This window comes from Ovis canadensis, chromosome 1 (genome assembly GCF_042477335.2).
Source record: "Ovis canadensis isolate MfBH-ARS-UI-01 breed Bighorn chromosome 1, ARS-UI_OviCan_v2, whole genome shotgun sequence".
Taxonomy (NCBI): Eukaryota; Metazoa; Chordata; class Mammalia; order Artiodactyla; family Bovidae; genus Ovis; species Ovis canadensis.
Genome location: NC_091245.1, coordinates 34,840,353 through 34,859,486, shown reverse-complemented (window position 1 = coordinate 34,859,486; position 19,134 = coordinate 34,840,353). Strand labels below are relative to the sequence as shown.

General features: G+C 42.0%; 1 protein-coding gene across 16 annotated transcripts in view; it reads right to left on the bottom strand.

Annotated features, from left to right (window-relative positions):
- FGGY (FGGY carbohydrate kinase domain containing) overlaps window positions 1-19,134 on the bottom strand; it is a 510,923-nt gene that overhangs the window by 450,949 nt on the left and 40,840 nt on the right. For all 16 annotated transcript variants that reach the window (XM_069592908.1, XM_069592919.1, XM_069592895.1 and 13 more), the window contains one exon: window positions 13,874-14,025. In XM_069592908.1, the coding sequence (XP_069449009.1) occupies window positions 13,874-14,025 (152 nt within the window). The remainder of the gene's footprint in view (window positions 1-13,873; window positions 14,026-19,134) is intronic.

Below are 19,134 nucleotides of genomic sequence, written 5' to 3'. Positions count from 1 at the left end.
CCCCAGGTTCAGAACAGTTAAGGAAGTAGTTGACTCATTTATTCATTTTTTCCAACTGCAAACATTTCAGGTGAATGCAAAGAGAAGGAAGAGGCCAGACCTTTGGGAGTTAACTTCATGTGCTGGACCACAGAGAAAAGAAGAGGAATGGGTAGGAGCTTGTGTAGTGGAGGAAACCTCAGATTTCACCCAGTTTCAAGCATGATTCTTCAATTGTATGTCTAAATTAGGAGAACTTTTTATTCTAGAGTTCATATTTATCTTAAAAATTTGAGTTAGACAAAATGCTATCTGGAATTTGAAGCTTAAACTAAGAGAACTAGCTCTCTTTACCTAGGTATCTCATCTGTAGACATGGGGCCGGGGGGATGGGGGCCAGCGCATTGCCTGATAGAGGCTGGAATTGACCAAATAACCTTTACTTCTTCTTAAATCCATTTTGTAGAGTTAGAAAACCCAGGTTTTTGCATTCTAGCACTGCCAGAAGTCATAGAGCCAGGAGGTGGTAATCCATCTAACTCTCTCCATCTTCAGCTTCTTTATCTTCGAAGTAAGTGATAACATCTATTTCACAGGATTTTCAGACAAATTAACTGAGATAGCAGACTTAAGAGCATATTATAGAATATTTAATAAATTCTAGTGCAGGTGTCAATAACATTCACGGATAGCAATTAAACAGGGTCAATATCTTGAATAATATTGATAAGCATCTCAAAAAAGTAAAGGGTTTTAATATTTCAAAATGCTTTCACAAGTGTAATAATGTCTTGTGCGTGCATGCTAAGTTGCTTCAGTCATGTCCAACTCTTTGCAGCCCTGTGGACTATAGCCCACCAGGTTTGTCTGTCCACAGGATTCTCCAGGGAGAATACTGGTGTAGGTTGCCATGCCCTCCTCTAGAGGATTGTCTCAACTCAGGTATTGAATCAGTGCCTCTTGTGTCTCCTGCATTGGCAGGCGGGTTCTTTACCACTAGCAGCATCTGGGAAGACCAACAGTGACTCAACCTATTCCAAAAACTTAAGATGGCCTGATTGGGTGGACAGAAAGACAGATAGATGGACATACACATGATAAGCCAAGTACAGTACAGTATTAACGACAGAATCCAGGTCAGAGTTCTATGTGTTCATTATAAAACTGTTTCTACGTCTCTGTATGTCTGACAATTTTGACAATAAAGGATTGGGGAAAAATGGCTTTCACAGCCTGTTACACTTGATCCTAGACTTGTGAGCCCCTTGTGATAAAGGATGCTCTTGGCTTCCACTCTGCCTCCCCATCACCAGGCACAGTGCCTTTCTCACAGTATTTACTAGATGAATGATTGTTTCACTGATTAAATGAATATAGTCCTACAATAGCAGAACAGTTATTCTCATTTTGAAGACAACAACAGAACAACAACAAAAGAAAATAAAACCAACCTGTATGTTCAGAGAAATGAGACTTACTACTTCAGAAGAATGCTCTGATTTATATCTTTCCTGACTTCTGGCCTGCCTCCTCACTTTCCCTATTAACATCCACCTATCCTGGGCCTCCAGATTTCCAACGGAACAGTTCACCTCAGTGAAGCTGATCATGCTAATGAGTTCCTATATATCACAACAAGCATTAAATGCACTGTCTTTTTTAGCATATTTTCTAAAGACAGTTCTTTCCTCCAATAGATGTAACCTCCATTTTAATCTGGTGAGAAAAGAATTTTGCTCAATCTCTGTCTTGCATCGAAAATCATACCATGTAGGCATAAGGCCAGTGGAAAATAGCAATTGTTTTCTCACTTCTCTGTATATTCCTAGAAGTAGTTGACATCCCTACACAGTTGTCAGGTTGGCTGGCAGCAAGGAAGCTGGGGACAGGGGCTTTGCTATTTATTTCAGCCATAAGTCTGCCTTAGACCAGAAAACAAGGAATCATTTGGAAAATATTTATAGAGTATGTTTTCAATACCAAGCACCACGTTTGGGTAAGAGGAGGAAACAGTCAGGTATGGAAAGAGATTTGGTACCTACTTTTATGGAGCTCAGAAACCACCCACCTAAATGAGAAAAGAACATGATGCACCAGATGACAAACAAACAAAAGAACAAGACAGGATTTAGGGCCAGAAGCACCTTCATGAAGACTCAAGCCTGATACCTGTGGACAAGGCACTGCGTCTATTTGAGGCTTATTGTGTTTATCTATAAAATGCAGCAAACATTCAATATTTAACTCACACGGCCATGTCATCAATCAAATAAAGAAAGCACAGGTTCAAGCCATAGAAGCTGTAAAATATAGTATCATAACAATAGCTGACGTTTATTAAATGTTATCAGGTATCATGCCAAGTCCTTCTTTTTTAAAAAAAAGTTAGTCTGCTTTTTAAAATCACTTTGTTGGACTATAAAACTAAGAGAATACAGCACATAGCTGGCATAAATCAAATATGCAAATGCAGGGATAAGGAAAAGATTCACTGTCCAGGTAAATGAAGACAGGCCATCAGCCTCAACACTCCATATATTTCAGTTACGAGCCCAGTTTATGGGAAGACCACCCTGGAGAGAAAATCCACAACAGATGCCCTAACACCAGCTGACAATACGGTCGGCCGTGCTCAAAGGCTGGGAGAAATCTGGTCCAAACGTAATATGGCCCTAGTATAAACACTCTAAAATAAAGAGCTTGATTGATTCAGATGATGTGTCTTGGATTTTCTTGGGGATGAAAGAAGCAACACAAAGGGGTTAGCCCTCTCAGAGTACAAAGACAAGGAGAGAAGCACAAAGGAGTTACTGCCTCTATCTGGAGGCTTCACTCAACACAAAATATGCAATGACCTGAGGTGACAGGCTGCAGCCAAGGGGTGGCTCTGGGGTGGAAAGGAGCAGTAATACCCCAAACTTCCTTTTCCACAACAGGGAAGAGAAAAGTAACATATGCTCGACATGCAGTGATCTTTACTTTGGAACAGAACTATCTGAACAGACACACCCAGCAACCAAAAATGGCATGACAAATGATTAGTAAGTTCACCCATCCATCCATTAAAATATTTACTGAGTTATCAGTGTTAGATACAAAGCAAAGCAATGCCCCAGACATCACAGATATGTAAATAAATGAGGTGCAATAATAGTTTAATAAATTCCAGGGTGGGGGTAAGAGGAAGATGCCATAGACGGGGCAGAGGGTTGGACCCTAATCAACACTCCATGGTGAAAGTCAAGGAGGGCTTCTTGGAGCTTGAAGAATTGGTATAAATTTCCCCAAGTGAAAAGAAATCATTGTAAGTTTGCCATGCAGAAGGAAGACCACAGCAAAGATCCAGAGATGTCAGAGAACGTGGGTAAGGTATCCTTAGATCCACTGATCAAGAAATGCACCATCTGGCAAGACTTTCCATTTCTCTAAGTATTCTGTTATAGGAAAAGTAATGATGGAGTCCTTGAACAAATTCTTGTGGCCTGGGTCTCAGCTCCAAGCGTCCAGAGGGTTAGTTGCTGGAAGAGGAAATGGTGAAGCAGGCTGGGTAGGGAATGCTGTAAAATGCAGGACACTCGCCCCTTCTTGAGGGACAGCCCCAGCGCAGCTCTGGCCAGTTCCTCCCACCTGGGAATGTGAACCCAGGACTGCCAAGTCCTTTTATTATTTTCTTGAGAGAAACAGAGAAATCTGGATTTTTATGAGAAATTTCTTTTTTTTTTTTTTTAATGTTGGACACTAATTCAAAAAGGAATTTTTTTTTCAAGTACAGGGTGGGTCCAACAAAACCCATCTGGGGACCAGATTCAGTTTGTGGGCTGCTAGCCTATAACCCTGCACGTGGGCAGAAATGAGTCACAGAGCAGTTGCAGGCCAATGGATAGAGCCCAGGGTTGGAGGTGGTCTGGAACTAGTGAGAATCCTGGCTCTACCACTTACTGTTGTGTAGCTTTAAAGACACTACTCAAGCCCCCGGGTCTTGTTTTCCTCATCTGTATAATGGAATAATAATACCTGTCACAGAGGGGCTTAGATGAAATAATGCATGTAAATCCCTTCATATAGTCAGTTCAGTTGCTCAGTCATGTCTGACTCTTTGCGACCCCATGAATTGCAGCACACCAGGCCTCCCTGTCCATCACCAACTCCCGGAGTTCACTCAGATTCATGTCCAACGAGTCGGTGATGCCACCCATCCATCTCATCCTTGGTCGTCCCCTTCTCCTCCTGCCCCCAATCCCTCCCAGCATCAAAGTCTTTTCCAATGAGTCAACTCTTCACATGAGGTGGCCAAAGTACTGGAGTTTCAGCTGTAGCATCAGTCCTTCCAAAGAACACCCAGGACTTATCTCCTTTAGAATGGACTGGTTGGATCTCCTTGCAGTCCAAGGGACTCTCAAGAGTCTTCTCCAACACCATGGTTCAAAAGCATCAATTCTTCAGTGCTCAGCTTTCTTCACAATCCAACTCTCACATCCATACATGACCGCTGGAAAAACCATAGCCTTGACTAGACAGACCTTTGTTGGCAAAGTAATGTCTCTGCTTTTGAATATGCCATCTAGGTTGGTCATAACTTTCCTTCCAAGGAATAAGTGTCTTTTAATTTCATGGCTGCAGTCACCATCTGCAGTAATTTTGGAGCCCCCAAAAATAAAGTCTGACCCTGTTTCCACTGTTTCCCCATCTATTTCCCATGAAGTGATGGGACTGGATGCCATGATCTCAGTTTTTTGAATGTTGAGCTTTAGGCCAACTTTTTCGCTCTCCTCTTTCACTTTCATCAAGAGGCTTTTTAGTTCCTCTTCACTTTCTGCCATAAGGGTGGTATCTGCATATCTGAGGTTATTGATATTTCTCCTGGCAATCTTGATTCTAGCTTGTGCTTCTTCCAGCCCAGCATTTCTCATGATGTACTCTGCATATAAGTTAAATAAGCAGGGTGACAATATACAGCCTTGACGTACTCCTTTTCCTATTTGGAACCAGTCTGTTGTGCAGATGGTTTAAGGAAATCATCCCAGTGGGTGGGGGGGGTGGGGGGAATCCCACGCTAAATAATGAAGTGCTGTCGACCAGAAAGGATACCTGGAACTATAAGATTATTTTTTAATGGAAAAGTACTAAGAAGTAATAAAAGCCTGAGCACTGTGCTGTAACAGTAGTCGACTATTCCAACTATGGATAGTATCTCATTATTGTGTTTTGTAATAATATATGCAGCCATTTTTTCCTATACTGTAAATTTCTTAAAACAAATGCATTTGTAAGACTGTAGAGCCTCATAATTTTTCCCTTTAACACTGCAGTGTAAACTGTGTTGTTGCTATACAAATATTTATTATCTACCCAGTACATGTGCCAGAAGTTTTTTTTTTTTTTCCCAAAGTCGTAACATAGATCATGTCACACCCATGTTTAAAATCCATCAACCATTTCCCACTGCTCTTAGCATAAAATCCAAATTCCTGCCAATAACCTCAAGGCTGTGTAGGGTCTGGCCCTTGGTCTCTTCTCTAACCCCTCTTCTGCACCTGTCTGCCTCACTCATACCCTGCCCCTGGCCCTGCTGACCTAGGTGGATCTCATAGGTGCTTCTCTCCCCTGAGTCTGCTGCTCCGCTTCCTGAAAATCTCATCATTCCTGTCAATAGAAACCTCCCAAGAGAACACACCAGCCATGCCAAATCTGTTCACCTGAGTTTCTTCCTCATAGCATTTTCCAGGAAACAAAATCACTTTGCATATATATTTGTTCTACTTTCTGTCTCTCTACACTAGAATCTAAGTTCCCAGAAGCCTATGCAGGGCGCTCATCTATCTTGCTCACCTTGGCATCCCCAATACTCATCGCACAGGAAACACTCAACCAATACTTTGCAAATGAAAAAAAAAAAAAAAATGATCCCAGTGCCCATTGTTCCCAGCGTCAGATGATCCTGAAGTTATCACATCCAAGTTTCTTCCCTGAACTAGTTTATCCAAACCCTGGAAAGCAAACATTTGAAGAAGCAGTAGAGTGAAATGGTGATAAGCCCATTCTGCGGGTCTGAAATGCCAAGGTTCAAACCCCAACTTTGCCATTTATTAGCTGAATAACCTCAGGCAAGTTGTTTAATATTTCTGAGGCTGTTTTATTATCTGTAAAAGATGAGACTTACTTCCTAGGGTGGTTGTGAAGATCAGATAAGTTTAACTGGGATGAAATGCTTAGACAAACGCTAGATATATAATAAGCACTATGTACATTTTAGCTACTGATTTCATCTATTTCCTCTGCTGTTGCTGACGTCCAGTTGCTCAGTTGTGTACAAATCTTTGTGACTCCTTGGACTGCAACACACCAGACTTTCCTGTCCTTCACCATTTCCTAGAGCTTGCTCAAACTCATGCCCATTGAGTCGGTGATGCCATCCAACCATCTCATTCTGTCATCCCCTTCTCCTCCTGCCTTCAGTCTTTCCCAGCATCAGGGTCTTTTCTAATGAGTCAGCTCTTCACATCAGGTGGCCAAAGTATTGGAGCTTCAGCTTCAGTCCTTCCAAAGAATATTAAGGATTGATTTCCTTTAGGATTGACTGGTTTGATCTCCTTGCAGTCCAAGGGACTCTCAAGAGTCTTCTCCAAAAGCACATCTATTTCTTTCTTTATTTTTCTTGCCCTGACTTGCTTTTATTTTTTATTTATTTTTTTAATTAAATTTTATTTTTTTTACTTTACAATACTGTATTGGTTTTGCCATACATTGTCTGTTCTTATTGCTTAGTTCAAAAAGGCAATAACTTTGTGAAGGCAGAGATCACTTTTTTTGTGAAGGCAGGCCCCCACAGGAAGGGAATAGAGGATGGAGCTGTTTGTATGGTTTTTGATGTACATATGCTTACATGATACGAGGCTAGGAGTGAGACATTTAGCCTTTTTGGGGGGGCCTCAGTTTCCTCACCTATGGGCTTCCCCAGTGGCTCAGCAGTAAAGAATCTGCCTGTAGTGCTAGGAGACTCAAGAGATGTGAGTTTGATCCCTGGGTCGAGAAATTCCCCTAGAGGAGAGCATGGCAACCCACTCCAGTATTCCTGCCTGGAGAATCCCACGGTCAGAGGAGCCTGGCAGGCTACAGCCCACAAAGTCACAAAGAGTCGGACACGACTGAAGCGACTAAGCACGCATGCATCTTCCTCATTTATAAAAAACGATAAATCTAACCACAAGATAGTATAAAAATTAAATAATCACTGTGGAATAAAATAACTCTGGGGCTGTAAGCATTGGCGAATTTTAGGGGAAACATGTACAAGATATTCAGTGAGTCACTCTGCTTTGCAGTTCAAAGCTGGCTGCCTCCTGGTACAGGTATCATACATAGGATACGGAGGATTCAGATAAATGGAGGACTCTGAAAACATGTTTTATACTCTTCTACTGTTTTCTATGACTGTTGATTTGCCTGACAATTTTGTGGTCATTTTTAGATGCTTTCTTTAGCTATTATTCAAACAGGGAAAACATGCAACTCATTACACTCAGTGACTTGCAATAAGATATTCTAGTGTTTAACATTCTCTCAGTTGGCTCTAGAATGTTACTGACATATCCATCAGTGGAGACAAACATTTTAAAACACAGTGGAAGTGAGAATTAAACTACCATTTGAATATCTACTGTATATTTTACAAATATCTGACTAAATTCCAATTAATTCCATAAGGCTGATATTATTGTCATTAGTCATTTGACAGCTACACATGCTGAAAATCATAGACACTGATTTAGTCAAAGGTCATGCAAAACTGGTAAATGCTGGAGAAAGATTTAAATGCAAGTGTCATTTGCCTTCAAATCCAGCACTTGTTGTTGTTACACAACTGTGTTCTACTTCCCAAAGTTCCTGTCTTGTATTAGCTCTACTGCAAAGACCTGATGAATGCAGGTAAATAATATCAAGACCTATGCATGCATTTGAAGCCAGAGTAACTAACAGAGGAAGACTATAGTTTCCACTATATTGCCAACAAAAAAGAAATGCTTCATTTTTAAGAAAGAAACTGACATTGTTTATCTTTCATAAAGTTTCAAGACAAGAAACCTCAAGAAAAGAAAATAGATCTTACTATACAATCAAGAGGAATAGAAGAATAAGGCTGGTCAAGGCACTTATTGTGCAAGCCTCTCACTGTACAGAGGAGACAAAGATCAGGCTTTCCTGAAGTCTAACAGCTTTCTTTTTAATAGTTCCCCCTACTACAAAGCATTCAACTGACACCTTGCACAGCTAGCAGGAAGTTATCAAACCACCTCTCTGGGCATCCAGACTCCCTGGTTGCTCCCAAGAACCTACATACACAGGAAAAAGCATATTAGAACCAATCAGAGCATCACTTACTCATTTTCCCAATATGTTACCAAGAGAACAGAAGCAGAAGGGTATGGACTAGGGAAATGAAAAGGACAGATACGTGTTCTAAACCCATCAACAAAATTCTCTGACATTCTAGCCAGTTGCTTCCAGACTTTTGGAATGAACAATGAAAACTGCAAACTATAAAATGATTAGCTTTCTGCTCTGCTGACAATGGCAAAAAGAGGAAATGAGTTAAGAGAGGGGTTGGAATATCTCCATGCATCCTCTACAAGCCACTTAATTATCTTCCATTAACACTGAGCTGTCAGGATTGGCATCAGCCTGTTAACTTACTTGACCTTCCTCAGCCTGCACCTCGTTACCCTACAATGTTTCATGTTTATAAAGATAGGAGACTCCAGCTGTTCCAGCCTGAGAGAACTTAATTTACATTTGGCCTTCATTAAGATGAGAGTCAGAATCATTGAGACCAAATGGAGAAGCCAGACTGCTGGGGGTTATGAAAAATTCAAATGGCATTTTTCCTTTTATCTGACAATTCTTATTAAGGAGACATACGTCAACCTAAAACACATAAACCTTAAATGAAAAAGACACGATTAAAATTCCATATTGCAGAACTAGGACCCAAGTGGCTTTGCCCATGAGCCACGGTGGTCCTAGTACATCACTTCTGTCTTCTGGGAAGTCTGAACTCCAAATTCTATCCAACTGCCTCTGATATTCGATTCCAGGCTAAGTACAAGGAGCACATGAATGACAGTAATACTGAAATGAGTGGTCAGCTGTGACTCCTCCACCTAGCTCACCCTTCATGGCCAATCAGCCTCAATGTCCTGCTGACATTAATCCCTAACAATTTGGGGAACCTGTCTCCTCTCCATCCCACAGTGCCTAATTCAGGTCTCATCACTTCTCACCTGGAGAACTGTAAGAGCTCCTTATTGTCCCACTCAAGTCATTCAAAATATATTTATTGAGTACCCATTATGTGCCAGGCATTTGATTAAGTATAGGGACACAGCAAGGAACAAAATGGACATCACCTCCATCTTCCTGTGGATTACAATGGTTGGAAGGGGTGAGCTTTATACAAATCATTATACAAATGGACATGTCATTACAATTTATGAAAGATATAATGAAATAAAATTGAGAGTAAAATGACAGGGCTTCCCTGGTGGTCCAGTGGTTAAGAATCCGCCTGCCAATGCAGGAGACACGGGTTTGAACCTCAGTCTGGGAAGATCCCACATGCCTCAAGGCAGCTAAGCCCATGCACCCCAGCTACTGAAGCCCAAGTGCTCTAGAGCCCTGCTCCACAACAGAAGAGGCAATGAGAAACCCGAATACTGCAACTAGAGAAAGCCTGCAAGAAGCAACCAAGACCCAGCTCAGCCAAAAATAAATCAATTAATGTTTTTAAAAAGAGTAAAATGACAAAAGACCTCTGATTTACTTGAGAGTCAGAAAAGGCTTCTTTAAATATGTGACAGTAAAACTGAGATTTACATGATGAGTTAGAATCAATGGTGAGTAGAGGGAAGAATATTCAATCAGAAGGCACAGCGTCATTTAAGACCAGGGATCAGCAAACATTCTCTATAATGACCCCGAGAGTAAACGTTTTCAGCTTTGCAGGAAATGCGATCTCCATCTCAGATACTCAGATCTACTACTGAAGTACAAGAGTACCTCAGACAGTACATAAACAAATAATGTGGCTGGCTACCAGTAAAACTTCACGGCCACCAGTCTTAATTTCATCTCATTTTCACTAGTCACAAAACATGACCCTTCTTTAAATTATTTTTCAACATTTGAAAAGGTAAAAGCCATTCTCAGCTCCCAGGACATCCAAAAGCAGGCAGCAGGCCGGATTTGGCCCATGGCCATAGTTGGCCAACCCCTAGTTAAAGACTCTGAGATGGCAAAGACCTGGAGTGACTGAGACACTCTGAGTGGATCCTTATGGATGGACTGGAGAGAACAAAGTGAGGGACACACAGTAAGCAGTGGGGGAGGTCAAAATGATGTCCTACACCATCTTCTGAGCCAGATTACAAATTTTGGAGCTTATCCTAAGAGCAAAGCAAGGCCAGTGAAGTGCTATAATCAGAAAAATAAGAAAACTGATTCTTGGGGAATTCCCTGGTAGTCCAGTGGTTAGGACTTGGCACGTTCACTGCCAGGGCCTGGGTTCGATCTCTGTAGAGAACTAAGATCCCACAAGCTATGTGGCATGGGCAACAAATAAATTTAAAAAAAAAAAAAGAAGAAGAAGAAGAAAACTAGTTCTTACTCCCCACCACACACACATTTTCTTACTCCTAATCCAATCTTTTCACTCTGCCCAAGGTATCTAGGATATTTCCTCCCTTGGCTAACAACCATCCCTGATCTCTCTCACCAAACAGGCCTGGTCTCATTTCCTACTACTCTCAGGGAAGCATCCCAGGCTCCTGTCCTGGGGCCTATGTACTTTACAATAACAAAAAACAGTCTCTCTAAAATATCCTTTTCTTCTCTACTAGGCAAAACCTCCAGTCATACCTTGAGGCTCATCTCAAGCACCTTGTCCAGGAAGCAAATTACTTGCCCCAAAAGCACTTTTCATATTCCGGTATCACAGTGCTCAGCACATCTTTTGCTAGCTCTGGGTCCATGTTTCTACCCTCTTTATGCTTCCCCACCACTGTTTCCACTGGACACTGTGCCCCTCGAGGGTAAGAGTCCTCCTGTACCCATGCCCCTGCACCTACCATACTGCCAGTTGATGGCAGGACCACAAGTAAGATTTGACAAATTAAGGAATTAATGAAGAGTAAACACCTAGCAACGCTGTGAACTTGCACAGTCTCATGTTCTGATGTTGAATGTGCTGCTGAACAGTGAAGCTATGTGTATGCGTGTATGCTAAGTCGCTTCAGTTGTGTACAACTCTTCGTGATCCTATGGACTGTAGCCTGCCAGGCTCCTCTGTCCATGGGATTTCTCCAGGCAAGAATAGTGGAGTGGGTTACTATTCCCTCCTCCAGGGGATCTACCAGACCCAGGGATCAAACCCGTGTCTCTTACATCTCTTGCATTGGCAGCTGGGTTCTTTACCACTAGCGCCACCTGGGAAGCAGTACTTCCCTATGTCTCAGTTCCCCATAGGCCCACTAAAAAGAAGAAACTGCTTCCCACTTCTCCATACACGGATGCTTTTCAGGATATAAGGGTATAAAAGCCTTTAGAACCAAAAGCGGTTTTGTGAATCTGCAGGCAGTAACATCAGCACCACTTGGGAGCTTGTTAGAAACCCAAATTCTCAGGTCCCATCTCAGGGTTACTAAGTCAGAATCCACAGTTCAGTAGGTGATTCATTTACACATTAAAGTTTGAGAAGCTATAAAGCCACTGGCACGCTTTAAGGAGAAGATGCAAAAACTGATTTTAGAAGTTGTTTTGATTTTGAATTTGCAAACACAGTAAAACCAAAGGATTCTCAGCAAGGATTCCTGGGTATGCTTACCAAAAAATAAAAATCAATGTAAAAAATCTGAAACACAGGTTTGAAGCTCAATGTTCAGGTAGTTTAATACACAGTGAGGCACGGTTTAGAGCCTTACTCAGAAAATTCTGAAATGGAATCGACTAAATGAATGGACATAATCACAGCCAGGCAATCTAGATATTATTTTCTGTGAGTTTTATTTAGCTTACTTTGATCTCAAGCACATAGGTAAATATCCAGACAAGCTTATAACTGCATGTATATTAAGATCTCCTGGGATACAAAGCACTAAGCTGGCTACAAACCAGGTGTCAGGAAGGTGCTGGTATTGCACCAATGGCTACCTGTCCCATTCTCCTCACCTAATTTAGAATGGCTGTTCCTCACCTATGGCCAACAAGGGTGACATGGCCAACCCATCTGTTCCTTTGTGCCATGTTTAGGCTGGCTTAAAGACCACCACCACCCCTGTTACTGGTACTTCCTGGACAGGCAAGCTTTAAAGAGGGTTTCAGCACTGCATGACAAATGGGATGAGCTGGGATTAGAGACCAGGAGACACCGGTTTACATTCTGGCTCTATCATCTGTTTGGGGAAGTCATATAACCCTCTCTCTCAGCCTCAGTTTCTTATGCCATCAAGCAGGCAGAGGTTGCTAGAATGAAATTAATTAAAGCCTATCAAACACAGAATAGAGTGTGGGGGCAGTGCAGGGCAGTTTAGTAATCTGATTTCTATTTCAGGATATTTTGGTATCCAGTTTTCAAAGTGACCCAGTTCAACTCACTCACCTTCTAGACGGAAAAAGTGAAGCCTGGAATGAGAATTGCTTTGCTCAAAGTCACACAGTGTGATGCTAGTAGAGTCAGAATTAGGATCCTGAAACCCCGACTCCTTAAACATTGTATTTTCAAACTCCTAGCAAATACAGACATCTTTCTGCAAATTCAAACTTACAAAATAGCTCAATATACTAAACAAGCAACAACCCAAGCCTGCCTTAATTATCAATATCCTTTGTGCTCATCTCTCTCTACCCCATGGTGGCAATCCAAGGACACCTTCTCAGTACCCTGAAACTCCCCCAACCCCACATTTGAGTAATTGAAGAACCAACCCACCAGAGCCAGTAAATGAATCACTGCAGGTCTTACCCTTAGATGAATTCTCTTCTCACCAGAGCACTACGGGTTTTCAAGTCCTTACAGTTCCCAGAGGACCTGAACTTTCTCATGCATCCATATCTACCAGGAACCATTAAGTTGACATCACCATTCTCCGCACTTCATAAATGATCCTAACATCTGGAAATGGGAACCACCTGCAAGTGCTTTGTCCAGAGATCACCTTATCATATAAGGACATGGAAACTGAAGTTCAGGTGAGATGAGAAAGGCATTCCGTAAAATGCCACCAAGGTCAAACATTAATCACTGGGGGCTCAAAGTATGCAGAGAATGTTCCCATTAGAAGATCAGGACTTGAATCCCAGCTCTGCCACTTTCTAACTCAAATGGTAATTAACCCCTGTGAACTGCAGTAGAGCACTGGCTGTTATGAAAAATCACTTTCAGAGTCGGTTTTAGGTTCAGATTCTGGCTCTGTTGCATGCTTCCTGAGTCACTTAGGGTGAGCCGACGAATCTCTCTTAGTTTTAGCTTTTACAAAACACATAAAAAAGAAAAAGAAAACTAGGGGGTGGCTGCTAATAAGATTAAGTCACTCAGGGTGAGCTGATGGATCTCTATTAGTTTTAGTTTTTACAAAACACATGCAAAAAAGAAAAAAAAACTACTTTATAGGGTTGCTGTTAGGATTCAAAGAGATAATCCCCATCAAATACTTATCACAGTGCCTTGTATGAGTTAAGCAGAATGACTTAACTGCTACTGAATCAACAAAATGGGATCAACCTTCTGAGAGTTGCTAGAAAAATCCAACACAGCAGACTTGAGCAGGGTGCCTGGTACGGATAGATTCCCTAGAAGGAATCCTCTGCTATTATTAGCAATCTCTCCCCAAGCCTGTGCACTCACCTCTTTTAGCCACAGAAGCTTCGGGGCCTGCATCTCCACAGACATTACGCCCCCCACGTACTGCAGGACGCTGTGCTTCGTCTCGTTGATCCGGTGGACCTGACTGACCGCCCGGTGATCCAGCCACATGATGATGTTTCGATGGGAATCCCCTAGCAAAAACAAGGAAAGTGAGGACACTGCTACATCCTTGTCGTTCTAATTCAAGGGGGTGTTTGTGGATTCCCAAGGGCAGAAATCTTCACAATCACTTCTGTAATTTCACACATCAACAGGGAACACCACCAGCACTGACTAGTACATCCCACCCAAACCTCCAATCTCCCTTCAAGAGATGTACTCTTTGAATATAGTTCCAAGGCTAAATGTCTACGCAAAAACCTAGTCATGATTCACTGATTAATTATACAGTATTGCCATTCATTCTCTCAACTTTTCCCCCTCTCCTATCCCTTATATCTAAGAAAAACTTCCCTGGACATATACTCAAGCAAAGAACCAATGAAATAAGCCTAAACAATACTTCAGTTTTTTAAGGTATGCCTCCTGGAAATCAGGACATATAATTTCAGGTATAATTATCATCTACATCTACATAACAGCTATTATCTGCTTACAGTCTCACTGCCTCTAGTCACTTTAATTAAAATTAGTTAATTTAAGTGCTTTTTCCTCACGTGGTTGGTTTTGTGGCGTGGGAAACACTGGAGTATTTTCCTTCCATTTGGGGAACCAAGCAGACCTAACATGGAACGCTCTTTCAGTACAGAGATACTGAAAAAGTTGTGGAATTTTTCTCAGCCTGTGTTCTTCTCTATAAAATGGGGACAACCAGGCCTGGATGGATTAACTGAGATTTTTCACTCATTGAACAAAAGATAATGTGCATAAAGATATGGCACATACTTGTCGCACAGCAGACCCTCAAGAGGAATGTTTTATAGGAAGTCCGCCTCCTGCCTCTGACACCCTGTGGCCCACAGAGGACCTAGTTGCTCCTCTGGCCCTCCCCCAGCCTTGTTAATTCATACTGCAGTGATGGGCAAGTCACTACTCTTCACAGCCCTCTGCATGCCACATGCCCCCTCCCATGGCAAAATGCAGAGAACAGCAATGAATATACCTGGCAGATTATAAACGGGAGAGAGAAAAAGGACTCCAGAGGACCTGAGCCAGGCACTTCATGTGTTATTTTATTTATTGGCAAAATAACTGCAGCTATTATATAATTTTGCTAAGAACAAATGTTTATAAAGCTCTGTGTGTGTGTGTGTGTGTGTGTGTGTGTGTGTGTGTGTGTGTGTTGGCAGACCTGTGCTAAACATTTTTATACATTATCTCATTTAATCTTAACAACAACTCTGAGATCTAGGTCATTTTCAATGACAAACTGCCTTCAGGCTTGAAGACCTGCCTGCTCTCTCATGGCTGAGAAAGGCAAAAATGTGTTTTGAAAGTAGATCTGTGCAGAGAATGGATAAATAAATTAGTAAAACAAGTTTAAACTTGAGCTACACCAGTCGGGGTACTTTTAAATACAATATATATTGTTTGTTGTCGTGGGTATACACACTTGTGATAAAAGCACAGAAGAAAAGTGTAAACACCAACTACAGCAGAACCATCACCTGCTGGACAGAGGAGAGGAGGAGGGCATGGACTAAAGTGCTTTTTTCTTAAAAAAAAAAAGAATTGTGGCAAATATGATAAAACTTCATCTGTTTATCCTCATACATACGTAGGAGGCTGTTATCTTATTTTCCTTATGCTTCCATATATTTGAAAAAGAATTTTTAAAACATAACCAAAAAAGTCAACCTGAGAAAATATCTAAATTAGGTCATCTTTGAAATAAGCCAAGGCTTCAATCACTGATTTGCCTGACCAGAGAGATTTCAGGTCCCAAAAAGCTCCTCAAACAACATTAACACATTGAAAATAAAAGAAAGTACATGAAACCTTCCATAGGCACATCTAAGATTTTGTATAAAGGGCTGAGTGGATTCTACTACATAACAAAACCACTTACAGCTCTGGCTCTCAACCCTAGCTGCACATTAGAAACTCCTGCTGCTACTACTTAGCTAAACTTAGCTAAACTTAGCTGCTGCTAAGTCACGTCAGTTGTGTCCGACCCTGTGCGACCACAGACACGGCAGCCCACCAGGCTCCCCGGTCCCTGGGATTCTCCAGGCAAGAACACTGGAGTGGGTTGACATTTCCTTCTCCAATGCGTGAAAGTGAAAAGTGAAAGTGAAGTCGCTCAGTTGTGTCCAACTCCCAGTGGCCCCACTGACTGCAGCCTACCAGGCTCCTCCGTCCATGGGATTTGCCAGGCAAGAGTACTGGAGTGGGATGCCATTCCCTTCTCCAGGGATAGCTTTAAAAAATACTAATGTCCAGGTCCTATTCAAAAATCATCATGGAATCAGAATGTGGGTGTGTGAACACATATCATGCACACACACACACGCAAACACACACACGCACACACACGCACACACACACGCACACATGTGTGTGTGGGTGTTGAAAAGGATGGTATCAGTAGCTCATCTTCAATATTGTATAGAATGTATTTGCAGCTGCTTTAAGACAAAAACACCTGTTGCTAAACCATTAACTGTAAAGACAGACGGGTCAGCTACTACTGCTCTACATGAAGAGGCTCAGAATGACAAAATGAAGATTGTGCAGAATCAGCTACTTTATTCTATTTATTATGATTCTTAATTAATAATGTTCATTATAGACAACAACATGGAAGTTAATCTTTCCAGCACTTGTAGACTCCACTGAAAGTTCACTTCATCTTTTATTAACCATTTGCTACATGCCAGACACAGTGCTGGGTGCTGCGATACCAAGAAGAGTGTGCCACAGACCCTGCCCTTATGGAGCAGGTGGGTAAGTGGACAAAACACTGACAGACTAACAAAACACTGTTAGTAATGACTAACACTAACAAAACACTGTTAGTAATGACTGACAGGACAGAAGACCTGGACACGGTACACAGAAGAGGAGGGGCACAGAGAAGGCCCCAGGTAGCGAAAGCTGAGGCTTCCGACAGGCAGGAAAGCTTTTGGTTAATTCTGGAAATGACTGGTCACTGGGTAGGCAGGTGAAGAAAGAGTGAGGGAAGAGGGACCACACAGCAGAGACAGCATGTGAGACCAACAGAGCACAGACCCAAGATGGCATCATATTTAATACAATTGGAAGCAATCTAACAGAGAAGAATTAGGGTTACACAGTCTACCCTTGGGCAAATTATTCACCCCTGTACTCATTCAATTAATACTGCGAATGCCTCACAGGTGTTCCAGGGATACTTGAAGGAAATGACTAGGTCAGAAAACCATCGAAACATGAGGTTTCTGTTGCAGAGTGGCCTAGGCATAACTTCCTCCCTGGCCCTAAACTATCACCCTCAATTCCTCTCCCTCCCAAGAGCTCCTGTGGCTGGAATGGTTCACCCAGAGTCACGGTCTGGGCCAGGCGGGCTGCAGAGGCAGGAACCACAGAGCAATGGCACCATGATCCAACCCAGAGCTGCTCTGACCTTCAAAGGAAGAGAAACCAAACAATGAGATGATTTTATCACACAGGTCAGTGTCCTTAAACTACTGAACTTAGTTTACTTGGGAATTTTTCTCTCTTTTTTTTTTTTTTGGTTACCATCCAAAGATGGTAAACTTTGCCAGTCTTGGGGGTTTGGTTTTAATGTCCGTGTGCACTCAGTCATGTCTGACTCTTGGTGGCCCCAAGAACTGTAGCTCGCCAGGCTCCTCTGTCCATGGAATTTTCCAGGCAAGAATACTGGATTGGGTCGCCATTTCCTACACCAGGGGATTTTCCCAGCCCAGGGACTGAACCTGCATTTCTTGTGTCTCCTGCATTGGCAGGTGGATTCTTTACCACTCACCACCTCAGAAACCCTTGGTTTTAATGGTGATAGCTATTTTTTGATCCCACTCCACAATTACTCCAATTGACCAATCAAGAATGGGTCATTGCTAGGTAAGGACAAGTCACTAAAGAACCTTTAATTCATCCTTAAACTCTGAATTTCACTTTCCAACACAGGCTAATCCACTGCATATAAAATCTAACCTTAACAGAACCTGCTGAAAGGCAAGAAACTGGTAAGGGGCACCTGCAGCTGGGTTCATTTGATGAATGGGCACATTTTAACCTTTTAGGTGGAATATAATTTTTTTCAACACTTATAATTACAGTTGCAACCTGGCTACTCTTTTCTTTAATAGGTTGCAACCTAATTACCCAATATTTTCAACACTTATAATTAGGGTAGCTTCCTACATACCCTTTTAATTGTTAATAGGAAGCAATTCTACCTACACTGAGAAGAAAAGATGGTATCTGAGGGTGCTTGTATAAGCAGATTTAACAAAGAATTCTTCCTCCATTTCAAATGTTCTTGTTCCTAACATTTTAGCTGTTCATTCATCTGTACCCAGTGATTCTCCAAATACTAGAATTATTGAGAAGACTTTATAAAAACACTAATAGCCTAAGTTCACCCAAGCCAACTGAATAAAAACAACTCTGGGTGAGGCTCATGAACTGATAATCAAAAGATCTCCAGTTAATTCTAACTTGCAACCAGAGTTTAAAACCATATATTTTAGCAGATTAGAGGTATAGAGTCCTTGGAACTTAGGGCTCTTAGCATCTAAAGCTCCATACAAAATGAGAATGTCTCACACAACATCCCTGACAGAACATCACCTGACCGCTCCTTAAGCCCCAGCAGCCTCCCCAGGCGGCCTGCTCCACGGCTGGAGAGGGCTTGCTGCTGCAGAGCTGAGTGCACAGGTTCAGTCCCATTCTCTGGGTCTCTGCTCTCTGAAGTGGTCCAGACAGGGGCCGCTCCTGGACCAGAACAATGCCAACTGAGCCAGTGGCTGGCCACTGAGAACAAGGACCACTTGTATTCATCTTTGAAGCCTTATCACTTAGTAAGACAGGGATCGGCACCCAAGGAGTGCTAGTAAATGTGACATGATTAGAAAAAATGTGTGTGAATAAAAGATGGTCACCATTACTACTTGTGTTCTAATCATTCGCCCATTTGCATACTTCTTCAGGGCATGTCATTTATAAATATCACCATTCCATGCATCAGGTCCATAGGAATGAGTGGAACACATTCTCCTAAGTTAAAGAATTCATCACTGGATGGAAGAAGCTTTTCTAAACAATCAGGTATCAGTCTCTCACTTAATTCTCACAGC